Genomic DNA, 23,226 nt, shown 5'->3' on the forward strand with positions numbered 1-23,226 from the left:
GGGAGGAAAGGCTGAGAGACCTGGGCTTGTTCAGCCTGGAGAAGAGAAGCCTGAGGGGGGATCTTGTCAATGCTTATCAATATCTGAAGGGTGGGTGTCAGGAGGATGGGACTAGGCTCTTTTCATTAGTGCCCAATGACAGGGACAAGGGGCAACGGGCACAAATTGGAACACGGGAAGATCCAGCTAAACACGAGGACAAACCCCTTCCCTGTGCGGGTGCCAGAGCAGGGGCACGGGCTGCCCAGAGAGGCTGTGGGGTCCCTTCCCTGGAGACATTCACACCCCGCCTGGACCCTGTCCTGTGCCCCTGCTCTGGGGGTGCCTGCTCCAGCAGGGGGTTGGACGGGGTGAGCTCCAGAGGGCCCTTCCAACCCCTACCCCCTATTCTGTGACTCTGTGATATGTGTGCAAGGAACAAGGAATTGTGTTGCAGCCTGACTGCAGCAACCGATGTCCTCTTTTTACACTTGATTCCCTGGGAAGCTGAATTAGATTATAAGAAGATCTATTGCTTTTTGCTTTGAAGTTTAAATCTATCTTGTCCTGTATCTCCAGCTGGTATCAGACTTACCAAGTGGAGACAATCAGACTGGTTTAGCTGACATCCCACAGCTGTGATTATTCTCCTCCATGAACTGTTAACTCACACTGTCAGACAGCATGAATTCTATTTCTCAATGAAATCTTCAGAAGAAAGATTTATAGCGTTGCAGAAAAGCAGTGCAGAGCCCTCAAATGTATTTGACAGAAAAGTGCAAGCCCAGCATTCTGACGTTTTGGACTTTTAAGCATCTTCATGGATTATTTTGTAGCACAGTCCGAAGAAAAAGGCAATACATGAACAGCAGCCCCACAGTAAAGAGGTCCTAGTAACTGTGGGTAGAGATTATCTTTGACATTCCAAGATGGGAATTGATCAGTAAGAAATAAATACGTATACACACACATATATATTTTAAATATATGTTATATATATAGTGCATATATATAATGTATTGTATATTTATATATAATATATGTATTTTGTATTAAAAAAGCCTCACATTCAAGTATAGATACATATTAAAATATAAAGAGAGGAGGGCTTTTTGAAGTTAACCTTAAACAGAGAATCTATCTTAAGCAGAATTCTTAAGATCATCAAGACATGTTTTCCCTAATTTCAAAATGTGATCAATTCAGACAGTCAGTGTTCCACTGATTACTGAGAAACACAACACAATGGAAAGTGAGAAAAAAGGGAAAAAATTATAATGGAAAGTTAGATATAGTGCCAAATACATCAATATATACATAAAGCCTTTACTTAAGATGTCCCATGCTTGGAGGAACGAAAACAATCTTTAAATTTTAATTCATAATACTGTCCTCAGTTGTTGTGGGGTTTTTGTAATCAAATTCTCATAGCCAAAGGAAAAGAAATCTGAACGATCAGAAGAAGAAGGGTTGAAAATCAACCCTGATATGAAATGTGGCTCATGCAGCCTTGTTCTGCACCTAAAATATGAAATGGATCATGAGTAGAGAAAATACTGGATGGAAATTCTGCACCTCTATTAGCCCTGGACTGAGTCAATGTCTAAACAGAAATGCTCTCTCTTGAAATCCCAGTGGTCTTCATCTTTAGATTTAGATCTAGATCACAAAATCAGCGAGTAAATCACCCTGATTTTTTGCAAACGTAACAATGAAAATACTAAGTGTATCTAACTCTCTAAATCTACAAGTCATCACTTCTGCATGATAATGCAGTACAATTTCAGAACTATAATCAGAGGTTTATGCAAAGAAGGCATGGCAAAATACAGCCACAGCCAACAGGATGATGCCATTAATATTCACAACATTTCTCCAAAGTGGCACTTCACTTGTGTCAGTCAGTTTCTTCTTCAATGCTTCCTCTTCCTCCTTGCTCAGTTTGGGTCCTTTTTGTTGATCTAAGCCGCAGAACCAGTTGTACGCTTTCTTAAAGCATCCTGGTTCTTCTTCACTTTCCTCGTTCACTGGAAGGAATAACACACTGGTCATGAACTGTAAGCGTGGCCCACTGCATGCACTAGAAGATCTCTGTGACTGAGGACATTCCTCTGTTTAAACAGCAGTTCTGGTTTATGGTCGTAATTACATGGAAACATTTTACTACAAGGCAGTACAATGATCAAGTTAATACTGTGTTTTCACAGCTTGCCTGGAAAAGGAGTAATTTTCTACATGTTGCAAGAGAGCTTTTTGCAGAAGACAGTGCACCTCTTGCAGCCTAGTGACTTGGTCTGGTATTGGAGAAGCAAGCCATGCTGCAAAGATTAAACTCTATTTTTTCAATACTTTCTACACTTTTAATTAAAGGGAAAATAATGAGTTTGAGGATACTTGTGAAAGGAACTTGGCAGCAGAACCAGAAACCCAGTGAAGAGAGCAGGTGGTTTTGCCCAGGTGGATGTCTGGCAATTCACTTTCATGGTGCCTTGCACCACATCCTTGCACCTTCAATCCTGACTACTACCCACTACTTCCAAGTGAATTCTTGTTGTTTTATTCCAAATGCTAGAGTCACACACAGTTCTGCCAATGCACACCACCTCCAACCTAAAGCACCTCCATTGTTTTACTCCTAGAACTGCCACCTAGCTACCTCCAGAACAAGATCTTCTCCCCTCAAATCCACTTCACTTCTGATTTACACTGAGCTTGACAGGCTGGTAAAAGGCAGCTTAGTAGCCATTTAAATATGTGGGGTTGGAGGTTTTGTTGTTGGGGCAAAGGGAGTGTCTCTCAATATCAAGCATGCTAATGTTCTTCAGGAATGAAATAGGGATACTCAAATATATTGATAGATTCTATAGATATTCAACAGTTACCTGACTCCTCATCTTTTTCATCAGCTTTGTCCTGCTCCTCATCTGCATCAAGATCAATACGTTCTTCTTTGCTGTTCCGCAAAGACCAGCACAAGCGGTAAAGCTGCCGTGAAACAAAATGAGTTTATAAATCTACGGCCTTACTACACAGAGACGAATCAGTCTGGCCAGCACATGAGCAAGTTATAAGACCATGGCATCCCACATCTGTTAGGTCAACTTTTAAGATTATTAGGAGTCACTGAAGATTTGTGACACATAAGTGAAGACTATTTCCTTTGCTTTCTTACAAGAGCTATATGATGTGGGTAGCTGAAATGTCAGGAGGTAATATACCAAGTACAAGTGTTTAAAACTAAGTGGTTTCCTTGAGTTCCAGTTCTTGAGGAGCAGGATGCCAATAATACTCACATGTACGTCGGGAATGGGCTTAGTCATGAAGGAGACTGCCAGGATGACCATGGAGGAAACGCCAAAAAGAATCATTGCAAAGTAAAGGTAATGAATCCCACAGATGATGAACGGGCAGTTGGAAGGGGTCACACAGTTGCCAGTTCCATAGGCAAACTCTGCAATCATCCTACTGAGTCCGGTTAGCAGCCCAACCATCAGGCCCCAGAAGGCTCCCTGCAGGCAGAGTGGCAGAAGTTACCAAAAAGAGTTATTTCAGGCATATGAATAAGCTCTAAACATTGAATAGCTGCTGGAGGAAACATGGAGGTAGTTGGCTTTGGCACATGGATGTTAACCCAGACACTTTCAGGGACCATATTTACAACTCAGTGTATTAATACAACTGAAAAGGGCAATCACCAACAGCTCAGAGAAAGAATATGGAGGAGGCCTTTTCCAGCTCATTTCTCAAAGTTCACCCATCTCCACACAATGCTCTCCTTATACAGGACAGGGTCTAGCCACAGACTACACACCCCAGGGGTTGTTCTTATATCTTTTTGTCTTTGAGGGCTAAATCCCTGACTGTTCTGGCCTGATGGAACCAGCTAGCAAGTGTGTGCCATTCCTCCTGAAATACGTGTCTGGTTTATTTCCTAATGACCTTGTTAGTAATTAGTTAAGTGGTGTCTGGGCACAAATTGAAATACGGCAAATTCTGTTTAAACATAAATATATTTCTTCTTTACTGTAAGGGTGATTGGAACAGGTTATCTAGAGGCATTGGGGAGTCTCCATCTCTGGAGATATTCAAAACGCAACTGGACAGGACGTGAGCATCCTGCTCTTGTTAGCCCTAGTTTGAATAGGGGGATTTGCGCTAGTCCAGAGGTGCCTTCCAGTCTCAAACATTCTGTGACTTTGTGAAGTCAAAAAAATGATGATGGTAACACAAATTTATAATTCCTGTTTTAAAAATATTCTAGGTTTAATGCTGGGTTTAAGAACAAAAGAGTTTTAATTATCCAGTGATTAAAGTCACAAAAACATTTTGGAGTAGGACAAGATTGTTAGTTCTATTTCTAGCAGGAAAAAGAATGATTCTGAACAAGGAATGTTGGTAAATCTTATAAGTAATTACAATATTGGAATTTATCTTATGCAAGGCTCCAATTCTCGGAAGCTTTGGTGCTCGCGTCCCCTATTTACCCAAATTTAAAGTGTGCAGTGTACCCAAACCCCCAGGGATTGTACTGAATTCTCACTCAGGTAAAATTCCAGCTACAGTCAATGACAGGTTTTGATGAAGGTTTAGCCATATTGGGATAAGAAATGGAACATTCCTTGTGTGTGAAGCAGGCTTTTCTTAGATATACACACAAGTAACCACTGAACAGGTCTCGAGAGAAAATAGTGAGAAAAAAGTTTGAGGCATATTCAAAAACCTTCGCTCTATTGGCTTTTTCACTGAACTCATCCTCCTTGGAGCAAAGCTGAGCAGTAGGCAAGTATTGTTATTCCTAGTATTATAGAAAAGAATATGATTTGCTGAGTACTGAGTTTTCAGTATGTATGAGACCCCAGTCACCGTGATTGGCCTATGGTCTCGTCAAAGCATGTGACAGACCTCGTGCCTTCCGAGTTACTTACAAAGTCTTAAGTACAATATTTCTCAGTTCACTGCTCTACAAATCAAAATCAGTGATTCCCAAACTGGCTCCTAAAAGCAATGGGAAACAATGCATAAAACAACAGCTTGTTTGCTTAAAAGAGTGTTGACAAAGTACATAATGATCAAGAGGAAGGTAAAAGGCGATATGTTTTATAAAGCAGTTTGGTGGCCAATATCTTAAAAGATTACTTTCAAATATGTGCCCATAAATTATCCATTTGACATACTTCTTGGCAAAGTAGTAGATAATCTAGGTTTTAGAGCTAGGAATTCCTAGGTGACTGTTTATTTATCAGATTAGCAAGGAACTTTTCCAAACTCATCCCTGAAACCTGAGGCCCTGGGGTATGGAAACACAGAATCCCTGGGCTGTAGCAGGATCAAAATAAACAGGAAAAAGTTGCTAAAAAAAGAAAAAAAAAAAAAAAACCACAAAACAAAAAAGGTTGTCCTAATGCCTAAAGGAACACACAGCATACCTGGTTCCTAATTCGTACTTACCTGCTCGTTGACCCGCTTGCAGAAGACGGCAAGCAGGAAGACAGCGGCAATGGGAGGTCCCAGGTAGCTCGTCACTGACTGAATATAATCAAAGAGCTGCCCACTTTGAGCTGACTGCACCACAGGAACCCAGGCAATGCTGATGCCGATTAAAACTAACATAAATGCCCTGTAAACATAGCCAGATATTCAATTAGCCACCTGCTTAGAAGCATCTATCAGAAAGAAAAAAAAAACAGCTATTAATAATTTAAATGTTCATTTTGTATTTCAAACAGCAAAATCAATGATAATGGCCAATTACCACTGAACAAACCAAAGAAATCCAAGCTGGATATTGTGTCTGTCCAATATCCATCAGCATACAGCTAAACATGCAATCAACACATAGAAAATCACTTTTTTCCTTTGTTTGTTATGTTTAGAGAAAAATCAATAGCAGATCAACTGGAACCAGTTCATTGATGCTGTAGCATGGTGTAACACAAAGCCTATGAAGATATTTTAAAATAGTTCCCTTTGAATAGCAGTAGGAAGTGCTGGGAATTAGTTTAGCTACTTCATGCGCCACTGTCAACTGAATTGGAAGCAAGAGCTTTGGTTTTTCCCAGAAGCAAAGTGTGCTGTGGGGCAGCCTGCCTGGCCGCAGGAGGCCCCTGCTGCACTGCCTGCACACTGCGAAGCAGGTCTTTACCAGGCACTTGGTGCGGGTGTTGGAGGCTGCACCTGTAACGCCCCTGGTGCTGGCCGTGGTCGTACGGCTGGAGAAGGCGCGGCTACCCTTACCTTCCAGCTAACATCAACTCTTTCTCAGATGGTCGTTTCCGAATTTTGGTGTAAATGTCCATAGTGAACAAAGTACTAGCACTGTTAAAAATGGAAGTCAGGGAGCTCATAAGGGAGGCCAGCATGACTGACAACATCAGACCCCGCAGACCTGAAACACAAAGATAAGTGAATTAGGGTGAGCACTCGGTGAAGAGTCTCGGTGTGCGGCACCACCCCTAGTGCTCGTCTGACCCCTTCAAGTCGGTCAGCTATCAGCATGTCTGGCATAGTTATGTGCCGATGCCTGCCCGAGTTCTCCTGCAATGCAAGCACAGCGATGTCTGCTGAGCTTTTGAAAAGCTTTTTGCTGCAGTGACAGGGCAACTCTTGAGCTTTTAGAACATAGGTACTTCTTTTGTGAATGCTGTTGAATTAAATGCTGAAATAATAAGAAAAAAATACTAAGCAGACTTTTCCCAACAGTTATAAAAATAATTTCTCTTGTTTGCAGGTGAGTACTTGCTTGTGGTATATTTGTAAACCAGTTGCTTGGCCTAAAAAAGCTTCTTTTAGTGTTTGAAAATGAGAGTAAGCCACTTTCCCAGATGGTATGATCTGGTCAACACAGTATGAGGAAGTACCATAGTATTTTAACAACACTATCTGCAAGTTATAATATGATGGGGAAGTATTAAATACATCAGGGAAGTACCACGGTAAGTGTAGTATCATAATCTGTCTTTCTAGCCTTATGAACCAGCTCTGTGGTTTTCTGCAGAAATATATCTTCTCCATATACATTGCCCTCTCCAGAGTGGTGCCTTATCCCCTCGCTGAACAGGTGTCCTATGGGACGTGTACACAGAATATTTTTGCCTCCCACCTCAGCGGGTTTAGCAGAAGGACTGCAGGTGTATGCCTCCAACTCAGAAACCCTGACAGAGACAGTTTTTTTATAAATGATGGGCAAAGTAGGTTATTTTTCACCTTCACAGAAAGGGAGCTCAATTACCATTTCGTCACCCAGCATTTGCCAGCCGAGAGCTGCCATTGTCAGTGGGTAGCTATTCTGTACCTACAGCTACAACTAATACAGACTACCCCTTTGATTAATAGTACATAGTTCTAGCAAGAGTTTTTGAACCAAATATGGGATTTGGGCTCCCTCTATCACCTGTTTTTCAGTCTGGCAGCCTGACCTTTCCTAAGGCAAACAAATGCAGACATTGTCTTACCGTTCGGCATAAGCTCCACTACCATTTTTGGATAGGCAATGTTTGTACAGCCGACTGCGGTGCCACAGTACTGCTGGCAGACTTCTGGCACAACACAAGCCACCTCATCTGAGGAGAGGATAATGAGACAGCGTTAGACAAGGTCATATAAACAGCAAATTGCTCCTAAATTAGTAGAGCTTCTAAAATTTATCTCTGTGTTGAACCACTGGATTGATGTGCTTGATATCATCGCAAGGAGGAGGGTGATTCTAAGCCTCTATCCTTCCTTTCCTCTCTAAAAGAGGACTGAAAAGTGATGCAGGTCCAAAAAAAAATAAAAACTAACCCAGCATTAATTTGCCAGATCGGGACTGAACAACACAAGGAGAGCAAGTAGAAAAACAAGCAGAGGAGCACAAAGACGCCTCCCTCCAACCTGAACGTCTCTCCTCTGCCTGCTGTTAAACACACTGATGGTCAGAGAGAAGGGAGATTGGCATTTCCCCTGCGCTGCACTCGGGACAGCCCACGGCCCAAAACATTGCTGTCTGTGACCGCTGACCCTCCTCGTCTGATTGCCAGCAGAGCATCGGCCCTGGACAGCATTTCCCACTCATTCAGCCCAAGTGGGGCTGTAACAGACAGACAACTGGGGAGGGACACTGGACCACCCCTCCCCTGAAACGAACCACAGTAGCATTAGCAGAAACCTGGGATCAGGGGAAAGAGGAAGACCTGTGGCTTCTTACACGGTAGTTAGTTTTTGTGCATACATGTGCCTGGACGATTTGGATGACAAGATGACAGCTAACAGGTATTTTGGAAGGGACAGAGCATAGGAAACGGAGGGAGATCGGCAGTGAAAGACAGGCAGCAAGAAGAAATTTGCATTTCTGTATACATATGCATACCTGTATACAAAATTCGGCTGATCATTCCAGGCATCACTATGATAAACATGGGCAAGAGTTTCAGGTAGCCACACATGATACAGCCAGCCTTCACATGAGACATGTTCTTGCCAGAGAGACATCTTTGGACAATAACCTGCCAAAGAGACACAGCGAGCATGCGTGACTCAACCGAGAACAGCATTTTCACTAATACATCATGCCAAGTTCCACATACTTCTTAACCTCTGCAATAGTGAAAGAGCCTATTTATGGTTTCTGTCACTAGGAAAAACTACATGAAAATGAAAGGAGATATTTGAAATAAGTAAAGGAAAATATAGTTTATCCAGTGTATGCCTAAGAGGCAAGACTCTCACAAGATGTTCTTAAAGTAGATAGACTAAAAAGCCAAAAAGGAATAGGATATTCCCCTGAGCAACAGATACAGTTACAGCGGGGGTTTTGATCATTTGCTTACAAACTGTGAAGATTATGTTTCTCACAATTCAGAATGCAGATAGATCACTTGCTAGAGATTGCACACATTCACATGTTGCAGTTGCAGGAGAACATTTTCTTCTACTCGTGTCAGTGTGATCTCTGGGAGAAACTGGACGGTAGGTTTTAGGGAGAAGAAAGGAGGATTGGGGAAGAGTCCCCAGACTGAAAGACCCGACATGCAAAAAGCATCCTCCGAAGACTGAGCATGCAAAGCTGAAAGCCGCACAAATGGGAAACAAACTAGGATTACTGAATGAGGAACTGTATCTAGACCCAGTCTAACAAGGATCATTTGATCTTGCAGACTTAGGCATGGTTTCCTAAGTAAATGTTCACATTACAACGTCTCTGTGTTTTTACACATGGTCACACACAAAAAATGAGAAAGGAATTATACACAGTACCTGCTGGACACAGTATATAAGAAGAATTGAAAGAACACCCATTCCATTTTCACACATGTGGGAGGGGTTTAGAAACCAGAAACTGAAAAGTCACTGACCAGACTTGAAATAACTGCCATTTCTGTGACCCAGCTTGGAATCACAGTGGGGGGAAGAGTACCCCTAGAGCACACTAGGCTGCAGTTTTGTGTTCGGCACTTCCAAGGCATACGGCTTCCACATTACCTGATCCGTGCACCAGTACCACAAAGCAATGATACTCAAACCAAAGACAAGCCCTGGCCATGGCAGATCTCCAGTGACAGCATCTCGGAAGATGTGGAAGGCATCCTTACGAGGAGTGTAGCATTCTGCATTAATCGTTATATTCCCATAGGAGATATTGGATGGGATTGCATTCATGTACTTCTGCATGAAATCCTCATACCCTCCTACTTCAGAAAATGCTGAAAAATAGAAAGTAAAAGTAGCGATAAATATTTTAGTACTGAAATCTCAAATAGAGCTAGAGAATGTGAGGAGAAAAACCTCCTTAATATGGATGTAAAAAAACCCCTAGCCAGTATACATCAACATCCTCAGAAAACAGTATAGAGTGTTTTGCTAGCATTCACACAACCACAGTAGCAAAGTGACCTTTCTTTTCAGGTTTCTGTGTAGCTCACAAATGCTGGTTTAGGCTCCACTGTCTCAACATCTCTTACATATGCCTTGCCAAGAAGTGAAATGAATACACATTATTTCCACACAGTGTTAACCTGGGGAGAACCCCAGGCCAGGTCTTACCAGGTTAGGTCAGTCTGAAGTTATTTCTGTTGTAACAATGGTGGAATAATTTCATTTCCATGAAAGACCTAGCTAGAGGAAAACCAAGCACTGAGTAACTAGAAGGGTAAGGAAAGGACACTGCAAATTCAAGGAATCTTATCGCTACTTTCTTTCTTATGATCCCTTCCTACTAATTCTACTTAACAGCATGATTTCTCTTTTAAAATGCATATGGTCTTCTGGACACACACATTGTCCTATTCATAATTCAGGTCGTATCATTTGTCTAGCTGGCAAAATAGCGACATCCATAGATCAGCTACAAGGCTTATTTAAAATGTTAATATGTTTGTGTTGTTTCATACCAAGCTAGAAACATAGAAACAAGGAAAAAACATGCATTGTGACCAACAGCTCTTCACTTTGAATAAGAAATTTTCATGCATTAGCATTGAATATCTATGAAATTATAACCTTGCTAAAACACGATACTCTCTGAACTTCCCCAGGGTATGATCATCACCTACGAACAGCTCTGCTTTTACCTCCTTAGCCTTCACAAGTCCTGTTCTGCCATGGGATGCTATATATTACCTTACACTTTCACCTGTGCTTTGGCGATGGAGTGGCCTCAGGGACTAAAGGGCTTGGCAATATGCCTATTTTTTGGCAACATGCCTATTTTCTTCTCTGATTAATAGGCATATGAACTGAAATCTGCTGGTTAAGATAACAGAGTTCCATACTGCAGGATCAATTTCCACAGCCACTGTGGGATTTGTGGTTGAACATTCCAGTTTAATACACCTGATTTACGTACCAAATCCCATGAGAATAAAGGATCCCACTACCATGATAAATGTTTGTAGGGTGTCCGTGTAAATCACAGCTGCAAGGCCACCTAATGGCAAAGAAAAGTCAAGGCAAATAGGTTAGCCCCTGTGCAAATGCCCCAGTGGAAATCCTTTTTTTTTTTTTACCTTTTCTCACCACCTCTCTCTTTCAAACAAAGACTGCTGCAAATAAATCCCCTTTCAGGTTTTCATTTCTCCCCTTGTCTCTTTTTTCTGGCTCCCCTAACTTTGATTTATCAGACTGCTCTGCAAACTCACCTGTGATGGTGTAAAGAGCAGTAATAGCAAGCAGGATAATTATGGCCAAATAAAGATTCAGCCCTACGGCCAGCTGTATAAATACAGCTCCAGAGAATATGTCTGCCTATAAAAGAAAAAATGGTAGATTAAGCAATGTTTAAATTCATGATGGAAAGGAAAATACAGGCCATTTTAGTACAGCTGCCAGCCTCCTTTCAGTGCTGTGGTGCTTTCAGTGCAAGAGTTGTAACGCTTCTCAAAGAATTTCCAGGTCTTTTCCAATGGATCATTTTAGCTGGACACCAGAGGCACCTCGCTACTCTCTGCTTACATACTGAGAGACAGCGCAATAACAAATTCCTTACAGCTCGGGTTACGCTTGCTGCAATGTGCAGGGGTGGACTCTGTGACACCTCCAAGACATGGCATGGTCTCTATAAGTGTCTTATTTTTTCTTTACTGCTTGGGTACATGTGGTATAGCTAGTCTTGCCAGTTAAGGACGAATGGTGATTAAAGGCAAACATCTGATTATTATCTCTTTTTTAAGCTCCTGGCAGATACTTGACATCAGTTGGATAACAGAAGAGCCCTTTAGCTCTTGCATAAAAAAAGGGAATTGTTCAGGTTTCAGAGTAACACTGTGGGATTTTAATCACAATAAATAATTTCCTGATTTAGAGATAATTTGCATCAATGTAATTTATCCTAGCTTGCAGTCAGAATAATCTACCCCAGTACACTGTAAATTATGCCTTCATTAGAGGTTTGCATCTGTACCTATCCTTGATCCTGAGCATCCAGCTCATGGGGTCATCCCCAGTCCCACCTGCGTGCCTCCTTTCTGTGTACCACATCACCTACACAAGGGCTCTATATAGGAAGCCCTACCCTTATTTAGCATTACAAGGCCTAGTGGTGTGCAGCAAGCTCAGGAGCTGCAAAATGCTGCAGGAACTTCCCATATGCAGGGTCTGAGAAACAAAGATAAACAGCATTACTTGTGCTCTGGGGTAAAGCCTGCACACACAATTACTGCAGGGCAGCTGCTAGGTGGCAGCTTGCTGGAGGAGTGAGAGGTCCCACAGGCCAGGCTGTGGGACAACCAGAATCTGTGATCACAGAACAGGCACTTGCACCGCTTATGTCCGTGGCTAGGCTGAGGTAAGGCAGGGCAGAGGTACTAATAAGCAGTTATGCAGCCTGGCTAGCTGGGAGGCGCTGGGCAAAGAAACGCTCTCCATTCCAGAGACACTGAAACCAAGACTGCAGAGTATGATCTCACCCTTAGCTCACTCTGAAGAATGAGGAAGAGAAGCAGACCTCTGCAGCAAGAGGTCCTCCAACCCTGCAGCCCGGACGTGCAGAAAACAACTCTGAAGCAGCGTGTGAATCACAGCAGAGGTCCCATTCCCAAAACTCTGCCTCGGAAGCAACTTGAGATGATTTGATTTCTTAGAGGTTTTAGCTTGGAAGTGGAACCAGGATGTTTAGCACTCAACCCCAGTGGCTGTTAGATGATATCCTGTGTCCCTTCTCTCTATGGGAATATTTTTTCCTATCTTTTCACACCGCTGACCAGCTTATGTCCCAGATCTTTTTTTATTCTTCTTGGCTTTAGTTTAGCCTACATAGCATTAAATATAATGGTCCTAAAATGATGGCCAGAAAGAAACATATAGTTTATTACTTAGCATCCTGGGCAATATAGCAGCTTCTGAATTGCTGAGTTACCTTCCAACTTCCCTGCTCCTCCATCCCAGTTTTTTTTCTTCCAGTATTTCCTTGTTTCTCTATGAATACTCTTTTGTGAACACTACTTAATCCTTATCTCTGAATAAAGTAAATCTTTCCTTTGCATTACAAGCTGTCTCTCCAAAGCCGTCCACAGATCAGGCAACTGGCAGAACACATCACTTGAGTGAATCCAGCTGCAATGGTAATGTGGGAGTCAGGGGAGTGGCGCATGCTCTTTATCCCTGTGTCCTAAGAGGAGGTTATCCTTCTACCTCCTACTTCCCCCCATACATCCATACCCATACATTTACTACTGAAATTAATCACAATGAATGTAAAGAAAATGCTGTAATAGATTTAGAAATTCCAGGTTACAATTTCTGATTTCTTAAAAAGCATTCAAGTCTTAATTCCCTTTTGCCTTGTCACAGTTTAGTCAATTACTCTCCATCAAGATTTTACTTTTACTAGGCCATTTGCTTTGGCACAATGCCCAATACCAGCAACACTACTGTCTAGCAAGCCCCTGAAAGCTGCTATTGGCATTACTCACAAAGCACTGCCTGCTTAGGAAGCGTGTGCATGCAAGGCACCTGTGCAACAAAAATCCTTTGAGCTCAAAGGTCACGTGTGCCCTGATCCCAAAGGTCAACACCTTGCAGCATGGCTGTGTCTGGCAAGTGGCTGACTAGCCACAAAAGTGGTTTGATTAGCCACAAAAGAAGGTGAGGAATCAATAAAAACTACATAGAAAATGTGTAGGAAAAGCAAGACATGGTCATGATGTTGTACAGGGGTGTGCAAAGGGAATCTGATCATCACGTGGTGGTGGGAACTGTGCCAAGAAAGAGCATGCCAGGGGTTAACGTGACCTGATGCATGATATTGTTCATTGGAAATCACTGTAATACTTATATTATTAAGAAAAATAGCTACTATTTTAACATATCAAGGAAGCAGCACTTGAAATAACTACACCAGAAACATGATGCCACTCTTCTACAAGGATAAGGAGCAGTTAGTATCACTGCCAAAGCGATAGGTGTGACTACCTGTTAAGGGCAGGGCAGAAACCCATCCTTCTATATCAAATCTCAAAAAGCCCCAAAGATCACAAAGGAGTGTTTGCAAAGGCAACAATCAAGGAAGTAAAATGCAAATCTCTGAGCTGGCTATGGCATGGATTGTTAACACATGGACATGTTTGGATGTACAACGTGCCTCTGGGAAGAGGGACCTGTGCTAGCTTCACATAGCATGCGTAGCGCTACACAGCGCAAAGACGTTAGCTACAGTCCAGGGTGGAACAGCCCTTCCTTTTCTGCTTCTGGAGCTAGTTCCTCTGGAGACAGTTTGGGCATGGTGTTGCATAGCATGGTATGGATAAACCTACTCTGACATCCTCTGATAGTACCTGAAACCTCCAAGGACTTTGACCTCTTCTGCCTATTCTGACGAAGGTCTGGCAAGTAAATCAGACCTGGGCAAATCCTGCCCTACCAAATGTAGTGATATAAGACAACGCAGAAGATGTGTCTGTACTACAGGAATCTGAGCCACATTTGTACATGGGAAAGGCACTGTCAGAGTTGTTCTGGGCAGATGGGGGAAATGGGAAATGGTGAGAGGAACTTGTGCACCAGATATTTCCCCTGTGTGACACAGAGAGCCAGGTCCGTGGCAGTTCCCTGCAGACATCTGGAATAATTGGGTTGATGGGAAGCTGGGATGGGCCACTGGTAGAGTGGGGCCCAAGTAAACTGCTGCTGCATGGATGTCTTGACTATTGCTTTGCTCCCTAATAAGACAGGACCACAGGAGCGGGAGAGGGTGCTTCAGCCTCATGACCACACTGGAAGCTTAAATGAAGAACCTGTCTTGCCTGGAGGCAAGACACTCCAACTGAAACGGGGTGAAATCCCGTGACCAGATCCAGACAGAGGCTGGAAATAACAGATAGTTAATAAATTCAGAACCGATGAAACACCTTGATGAGCTTGTTAAAAACATGTATTGTACAACAGGACTGTGAATCATCCGACTGGAAGAGTTTCTCAGCTGCTAGAGCTGCCAGAACTCTGCGTCATATCTGGGATTTCTGATGATGGTAGTTAAGCACAACAACAGCAAATTAACTAAACCTTTTGAAATATACGGAAATCCAACGCTGAGGCCAGCTCCACAGTACCAACCTGTTTAATTTACAACCTTTCTAAGGATCAGTTATCGTGAAGATGTGAGAATGAGAGCAAAAGGCCAATCTTTTAGCTTAAATTGCACCATTATCACTCAGCTCCCATTCAGAGGGCAAAGAGTAATCTGCCATGGCAACCTCTGCAAAACAACAGACTGAGATATGCCTGAACTGTGGACTTCTTTAGAGGCTTGGTAGTTTCAAGATATATGGAAAATACCAGCTCCCTTCACTACTTCACAGCAACACAACCACTTACTCAATACACTTGCCCAGTAAAAGAATCTCTCCTCTTCCCTCCTTTGACCCCAGCTGTTACCATTTCCCTCCTTTGCATTTCCCCACTCCCTTATTTTCTAATTCCTATAATTCTCTTTTTCTGTTCACCAGAGGATGCAAAACAGATAAATATGAAGTTTGGGGACACAAATTCCTGCCACAAGTTTCACGGATCCCTAGGATAATAGTCTGCAATACAATACAAATTTCCCTCCACTCTGACTTGTTCTAGAGGAGAGCATAAGTAGAAGTAAACCTTAAAACCTAAGAAAGAAAGAGGAAGCACAAGAAGCATCAAGAGATGTTGCCAGGAGGGAAAAAGCCTGGATTGCAGAACAGAATTGGATACATGACCTCACTAGACAGAATAAGGAAAACATAAAATAATATTTTTACAGTCCTTAATTAAACCAAGGGCTCCAAATCAGAAACAATTGACCAATTGTGTGAGCAATATTGTAAATGGGAGATTCTTTTCTTTAGATCAATGTAGGAGGGAAGAAATGCTGTAAAAGTTTTACTTACTGAGATCTTTGTGAAAATATACAGGATCAGAGAAAGGACTGACAGGTAGACCTGAATCCTCTTCCCACCAAAACGCTTCTTCAGATACTCTGGCATTGTCACCACCTGCAGGAAGGGTAGATAAGGTTTCAGATAATGGGGAACAGATACAAAGCAAATTAGAGGGTTTTTTGCTACTCAGATACTGTAAGTGTGGAGCATAAAGGGAGGGAAGCTGCAAATGCAGTTGCAAGGAAGAGCAGCTCCAGCAATCACAGAACAAGGAGAGAGTACCAAGTACTTCTCAGCTTAGGTCTCAGAAAGAGAATCCTGACTTTTCAAATATATACAGACATACTATAGTACAGCTCTAGCGTGCTCAGATCTTGTGCCATTCATAATTACTTTGCAGTATTCATGACCTGATCCACAAACATAAGCAGCAAAGAAAAGCATAACACACTGATTTGACTTACCCCAGCTTTGATGTAGATGGGTACGAAGAGCCATCCTAGAACAACCACAAATATGAGAGCCTGCAGCCAAGACAAGAACAGCTGAATTAGCCTCCTTTCTCTAGATAGCACTCCCGAAGACCATATATCAGACCAAATAGCAGCTTGAGACCATTGAGATCACATAAACCTAGGCATTGCAGGGCTCAGGGGGAAGGAGCAACTACTCTGTCCTTTGATTTACAGTTGAAAATTTGAGAATGAAATGGCCAAAAAATTTGTCAGGTATTACGCAGCCTGGATTTCGTGCTAGATGTCCCAGAGAAGCACACATGATAATAATACATTTTCTAGAAAAACAGCCAATTTCTGCTCACAGGATTTTCCTCTAGTGTCAAAGAACCTCACCACTAGCAACACCAGACTACCCTAACCCTCTTCAGAGCAGGCCCAGGGAGCCTGGTTTAAAAATGGTTAAAATGCAAGCAGCCATAAGACTACCATTTCTGGGAAATATTAAGGAAGGTGAACTCTACCTGAGCCCTATTTGCTAGCATCTTGACCCCAGAGCCACTAATGCAGGATACTTTCCCACTCAGAATCAGGGATGCTGCAATGGTATGTTGTGACATCTGCAAATCAGGCGCTGGGGAGAGCAGCACTTCTTTTGATTATTGTTTTGATCATTAACTGCCTTCTGTGCTGGGTCTCTGTGAGATGCTTGTACATTTTACACCAATCCCACATACTGTACAGGATGTACCACATGCATTTAGTAAAACATTTTGTATTTCCACATTACCATTTCATGATATATTTTGCGTTACCGTGTGTATTTTGTGAACTATAGATCTTACTCTATTGCAGCGTCACAGTTTTCTGACTGACATGGCTGGCAACTGCTATCTGATATAGGGCTGTGCATATTTAAATTGACAAATATAGAACAAAATCCTGCTCTTAGAGCTGCACTCTGCATTTATTCTGTCCACATCTTTTAAGTTCTCCCTCAGATCAAAACCATAAGGTGGACAAGAAATACAAGATCAGCTTCTGCTTTCATACTAGCACAAATCAGAAATCATTTCAGTGGAGTAATAGAGATACACAAGAACAATAACAGTCAAACTTAGTATTTCTTTCAAGAGGAGAATCAGATCATGCAGTCAAGAGCAATATTTCCACCATGCCTATTAACCTGTACACCAGCCCCACTACTTCATAAGTAATGAACTATGTAACATATCTGCTCAAACACATGCATCATTGCTTCTTCCTGAACAACAGTTGTACACTATGTGTTGATATTAGTCCACAGAGAATATCGCAGGAGATGAAGTGTTAGAGGTGGATATGTTTGAAAAAGTATATGGGTCCTAGAGATTCAAATACCGTGAAATTTCAAGCAATGCTGCTTTTGCTTTGTTTCGCTTAGTTTTGTTACAAAGTGAAGGGAAATCAGGTTTGTTACAGGACTAGTGTAAACAAATAGAGAAAGATGACAGATTAACTGTGCACATCGCATAGATTCATTTTAGCTTTTATCCTTAAATATTTATATCATATGAGTACTTGGCTATTTGCAGCAACCATCTACTTGTAAGAAAAAAAGCCAAGTCCCTCAGGGTTGTATGTTTCTTTCACCGTGCAGAATTATATGCAAGGAAAGTATTGACCTATGTACATTCATTAAGTCATTTCTGTCACAGTATAATCCCTTCCATGAAGGTGAATCAAGCAGAACAAGGGCGTTATTATCCACACCCACTGAGCCTGACAGTAAAGAAAATGGACTGAATTAGCTTATGTGAATGTCCGTGCTGTTGCAGTTAACTCTTCTCCTGGTACCCCAGGTAGTTCATTTAAAGTCAGCTTGGGTACCTCTGCCCTATACTGCAACCATAAGCAAAACACGCACATCGTTAGAGGAAGGAGAAAGATGTTTGGAATGCAGGTTGTTGTAAAGGATGCCCAAAATTTCTTATAGCCTGTGAAGAAATCAAAGCCCCTTCAGCAATCCCTACATAGCAAAATGCTGTAAAAAACACTATGGTTTACAAAACTAATAATTTCTTTGAACATCCTGCAGTCTGAAAGTGGTCTTTATAAATACTTTAAATATAATCAAAAGATATGTATAGAGAAGAGAATCCACCAATTTATTTGGTTCAAAAGCTCTCTAAAAAGCCTCACTCAACAGAAGAGGGTCATCTTCTCCCAGCGGCTTGGACAAGGACCAAGGAGGACAAGCTAAATAGTAGATTACATTGGCACTTACTGGTCTGTACAGAAAACAAGTGTTGCCAAGCACAAACTTTGACAGTCCTAAATTATTAGGCAATGTTATTTTGATTAACCTCTGCAGATAATCCTGTGTCACAAATATGATCACTTAAATGCATGCCACTTACATTCCATTCATATCCTCCAATGGCAATTCCTGTAGCTGCCGCTGTTCCTGCTATGCCCACAAAATGCCCGCTGCCGATGTTACTGGCAAACAGAGAAGCACCAATCTGGAAACAGAAAGAACAATATTTGGCCCTGTTCATGGTACCTTGCAAAAAATCGTGTTCATTTGGCATTTTGAACTCATGCCTGTCTATCATTAGAAGGTGATGATGAGAATGATTGACAACCAACTTCCTTGGCAATTTCAAGACTCCCTCTTATTCCCCCTCAAGCCTGAGGCTTCGGCCATCATATCTACAACAATGAGAGTGAATAGGATGTAACACAGAAGACCTTCCAGTTGAGGCAAACAGTTTATGACACCAATATAGATGTTAAAATATTTGCAGGACTTGACTAACTTACATTTGGGTGATACCCAGATAATTAGGGAAGACGGCTGCAATCTCTCTTGCTCAAGAAGGAAATGATAAGTGCATATGCACTTGTCCAACTGGCACTCCCTGTTTCATATTCCACAGTCTGTGGAACTAAATATATCATCAGTGAGAGCTGTACAGACTTTGTACTTGGTTCACTTTTAGTCAAAAGATATTTGATTACTGCATTAAATTCTGAAAGCTGTAGGACAGAAACGTCTGCTGAGGAAGTGCTTCTGGGAGATACAAACAATAGCAAATCAAGGAGTTTTATTTAGGAAGTGCTGGATCTCTAAGACCCCCAGCTATTGTACTGATCATACAAACAGAACAGTGGGAAGAACATAGGAATTGATGAAGAGGGAGACAAAAAAAAAAGTAAATGTTTATGTTAGATTACAGAGAAGCAGGAACCAGTCACAAAAGAGATTGTGCCAAAAGATCTAATGCTTCATCAAATAGCTCAGACAATAGAAAAGATGAAGAGGAAAGGTATGAGCTTCCTTTCCTCAAAATGAAACGGTTAAAGGCAGCAGAAATGCCTAACGGTAATTTACAAGGTCAGACACTGAAGGATGCAGAGCGAAAACTTGAGCATGAAAAAGAGGTTGGATTGGCTATTGTAGGCAGATGTGAGCTGAAGTAGTTCTGAGATTAAAAGAGGCGAGTGAACATTTTTTTATTCAATTACGTTTTATCTTTATGTCCTCAGAAAGCTACAAATAAAAAAGGAAACAGGGTTAAAAATAAGAGAAAAATGTGTAGAAAGCAGGCAAAAGAACCTCTGCTGACCAGCTTCTAATGCTCTCATTTGAGGTAGACCTCTCAGGTTGAAAGGTCCCAAGGTGCTTAAAAACAGGTTTTTAGACATATGAATGCAGGACCTGCACCCAGCACATGCTCCTTATGTAGTTCCCAGCTACAGGTGGTTGGAATATGTTCAGAGTCACCTTATGAAAGGGAGAAATACTGCCTGTCTGCAACTCACTGGGAGATTTTTAGGGTCCTAAAATGTATATAAAGGGAATAGTTACAAATTTCCATGTCTGAAGTCACTATGGTGAGTTCTTTGAGTAGCAGTAAAAATTTAGTCAGGCTTTCTGAGAGCACAGGGACAGTTGCCTGAGAGCCAGGAGGATAAAAGGGATTTATTTCATCATAGAAATCCCCCTCTGAAGATCAGATTTGTTCTATAGAGCTATGCCATAACCAGGAACAGCAACCATGTTGTTCCTCTCACAATCCTGACCGCTAATCACAAAACAGATTTTCTTCCAGTCCTTTTGCAGACAAACCATTCTTTTGCTGTGGCAGGAAATGTACGTCTCTAAGTTCACTCAGTTCTGGATTTAATTTTTTTCCCCACACGTTTCTAGAAGACACTTGTGCCCTACAGAAGTGTAACCAGTTTGTCATATGACAGAGATTTCTACAGAAATGATAAGTGTTGCAACAAGCATTAGCAAATAATCCAGAGAGAACACTAGTGATAAAGAAAACTTTTTCTTCTAACCTCTCTGTGACAGCGTTTTCCCAGCAATGATCATGAAGAAACAAATACCATTTATACCAAGCACAAGCACTGTTGTCCAGTGCTTTCCCTGGAGATGAATAATTAAACGTAAGTCTAGGTTACTAGAAATGCAATCACCAGAAAAGATTAACCACATTAATCTCTGATTTTATTTAATGCGTTCCCTCTCCTGTTTCAAAGGCTTAAAATGTAGTGCAAGCAGATCCAAGTAACAAAAGGAGCTAATGAAGAACTTGAAGAACTGACAGCTGTAGTAAGCTTTGGCGCAGTGCCTGAAATCCCAGGACATGTTGTAGTATTCATTGACAGTGCTGTTCCCAACCTCACCCAGAGTACAACTGTATTGCAAGACAACCAGAAAACCAAACCTAATCAATGCAAAATTACCAACATACTTAGGGCCAGCGCGAAGACAAAACAATGTGAATGCAGATGCCACCATCACTTTCTAAATTTTATTCTCTGAATTAGGGAACACCCAGTGCAGCAGAACTGTAAGATCAATACATACTAATAATGGATGCAATTTAAAAAATGTTTTCTATTGTTACTTATACATGGAAAGGTAGAACATGGCTTCATAGCTGGGAAAATGCATATTACCCTTAAAACTGCAGGGTGGTTAATGCAAGAGGCATGTTTACTAAATATGCTTGTGCCCTGTTAGCTGCTGGTGCCAGAGGGGAAAGAGAAATGTCCAGTCTGCCACAGTACTACTTTAAGGGCGAGGGAAGAAGGCAGATGGGCTCGGGGCCCAAGCCAGCTTGCTGAAGAGCTTACTGCTGGGGTATTTTTGTACCAAGAAGGCCGATTACTGGAATTGCTTGATTTGCCATTGGTAGGTGCTGCAGTGCACCTATGCATGACCTAAAGACCGCTGGGCTGAAACTGAGCAATGACAGAGGGAAACAGTTTTCTATAAGTGTTAACTGTCCTCAGTGAATGTGTCAGTGAATTGATTTTAAAAACAGGAGGAAAAGTAAAGAAGAAAGTTGATTGAAAGGAACAAAAGCTGTTAAGAGGGAAAGAAAGGGCAAAAACTGAACTAACCTGAGGCAAATGTGGAACATTAACTCTTTTTAAATCTTTCAAGAGGTCAGCTTTTAACAAGAGTACTCTGTTCAGTAAAAGTACCCGGCACTGCAGAGAGATTATGATCACTATGTTTTCCCATGTTATTCATTAACTGTTTCACCTTGTTCTTCTCATTAACTTGAGGATGCAGTGATATCCTGGCGCTTGCTGTTCCAAATCATATATGATGTACTTTGCAAATCAGTGACCACTGCAGCAACAGTGTGCAGACTTCACACATTATGGCTTTTCTCCTTCCTAGGAAATACATGCCCTATGCCCCTAATGTCTGCATTCCTGTTTGAAAGTGTTAGCTCAGTATCAAACTCTTCTCTCCAGTGCCAAGCACACCTTGCCTGTGGCCTTCGCCGCCTTTCAGAGAACAGCAGAGGGTCCCTCACATCAGCACAACGTCATGAGCCTTGCCCTGAGGTATTGCTTCTCCCATGGATCACCTGCAGAAGCTGCTTCTCAAACCCCTCTTCCCTGGACAAATTTCTCATTCCCTTGTTTGAGAACTATGCCTTGACAGTGTCCATGCTTTAACTCACAACTCTTCCCTACAGCATGTGACTTTACCCTGATGGAAGGATAACATTTTTCCTACTTGAGTTTTTTTGAGATCACCCTTATTCACTTTGGAAAAGTCAGTACACTTACCACAATGACATATTACTTCCACCCTTTCAAGGCTCTGAGACCCAAAGACAGACACATATGACATGTCTCTGGTGGCTGCTGGAACAGCACAGTGCAGACACAGCACGGCTGAGCTGATACCTGTCCACCTTTGTCCTCTGAGACAGAAACAACACCTCCTGGCCAGCAGGAAAATTCTGACAGATTCTGTAGAAATCTGTTTCACTGAACTTCTCCTTTTCTACCTGCTTTGATTATTTTATTATTCTTTTTGTTCTGAAAACTCTTGATTTCACGCTAATTTTTGCATGGAACTTGACAAAATAATTTAATTTCTTATTCCACTTTACCTAAGAAAAAGAAATGCAAATCTTATTCACACCAGAGTTGCCTTTCCTGGCCCCTCACAGCAGTGACAGATTCAGCAAGTGGGGAGAATTCTGAGAATATGTAAAACTTACCTGGATGCAGAGATCAGAGAAATTGTGCCAGTGGTCAGTTCTGGCCATGAAAATAAGCCACAGAGAACTGAAGCAAAAACCTGTTGGGTTTTTTTCCCATAATTCTTAGCTCCCTCACAAAAATCAACACATCAGTGACAACAAACGAGCCGAGTTACATTACTTACTATTCAGTAAATCTTTCTAACCATGGTTGGATTTCAGATGTCCAGCAGATTCTCTTTGTTCTATGAGCATTTATGCCTCAGGAACTGAGGTGTATAAGGTAACCCATAATTTTATGCAGACAGCTCTGTCTGCAAAACTACAGAACCTGAAGAACAAAAGCAGGAAAGCTTCAAAACTGAAGTTGTGGGGTTTTTTTTTTAATTGTGCATGAAACCCTGTTAATGCTGTGACTGCATCTGCTGCCAGAGCTGACTGTTCTCCAGGAACAGATACTTCATT

The 23,226-nt window shown here is 41.8% G+C and overlaps 1 protein-coding gene across 4 annotated transcripts in view; it reads right to left on the minus strand.

Annotated features, from left to right (window-relative positions):
- Nucleotides 1-960: 960 nt before the first annotated feature.
- Nucleotides 961-23,226, minus strand: part of SLC5A1 (solute carrier family 5 member 1) — a 47,818-nt gene continuing 25,552 nt past the window's right edge. For 2 of the 4 annotated variants that reach the window (XM_075110486.1, XM_075110485.1), the window contains exons 3-15: nucleotides 18,652-18,756; nucleotides 16,262-16,321; nucleotides 15,807-15,911; nucleotides 11,091-11,196; nucleotides 10,799-10,879; nucleotides 9,436-9,656; nucleotides 8,324-8,459; nucleotides 7,431-7,538; nucleotides 6,214-6,364; nucleotides 5,428-5,596; nucleotides 3,273-3,488; nucleotides 2,862-2,964; nucleotides 961-2,006 (exon numbers count right to left, since the gene is read on the minus strand). In XM_075110486.1, the coding sequence (XP_074966587.1) occupies nucleotides 1,783-2,006; nucleotides 2,862-2,964; nucleotides 3,273-3,488; nucleotides 5,428-5,596; nucleotides 6,214-6,364; nucleotides 7,431-7,538; nucleotides 8,324-8,459; nucleotides 9,436-9,656; nucleotides 10,799-10,879; nucleotides 11,091-11,196; nucleotides 15,807-15,911; nucleotides 16,262-16,321; nucleotides 18,652-18,756 (1,785 nt within the window). In that variant the 3' untranslated portion in view covers nucleotides 961-1,782. Of the gene's footprint in view, nucleotides 2,007-2,861; nucleotides 2,965-3,272; nucleotides 3,489-5,427; nucleotides 5,597-6,213; nucleotides 6,365-7,430; nucleotides 7,539-8,323; nucleotides 8,460-9,435; nucleotides 9,657-10,798; nucleotides 10,880-11,090; nucleotides 11,197-15,806; nucleotides 15,912-16,261; nucleotides 16,322-18,651; nucleotides 18,757-22,779; nucleotides 22,857-23,226 lie in introns of those variants that run through there. The other 2 variants (XM_075110487.1, XM_075110488.1) reach the window with 2 other exon arrangements.

This window comes from Phalacrocorax aristotelis, chromosome 15 (genome assembly GCF_949628215.1).
Source record: "Phalacrocorax aristotelis chromosome 15, bGulAri2.1, whole genome shotgun sequence".
Classification (NCBI taxonomy): domain Eukaryota; kingdom Metazoa; phylum Chordata; class Aves; order Suliformes; family Phalacrocoracidae; genus Phalacrocorax; species Phalacrocorax aristotelis.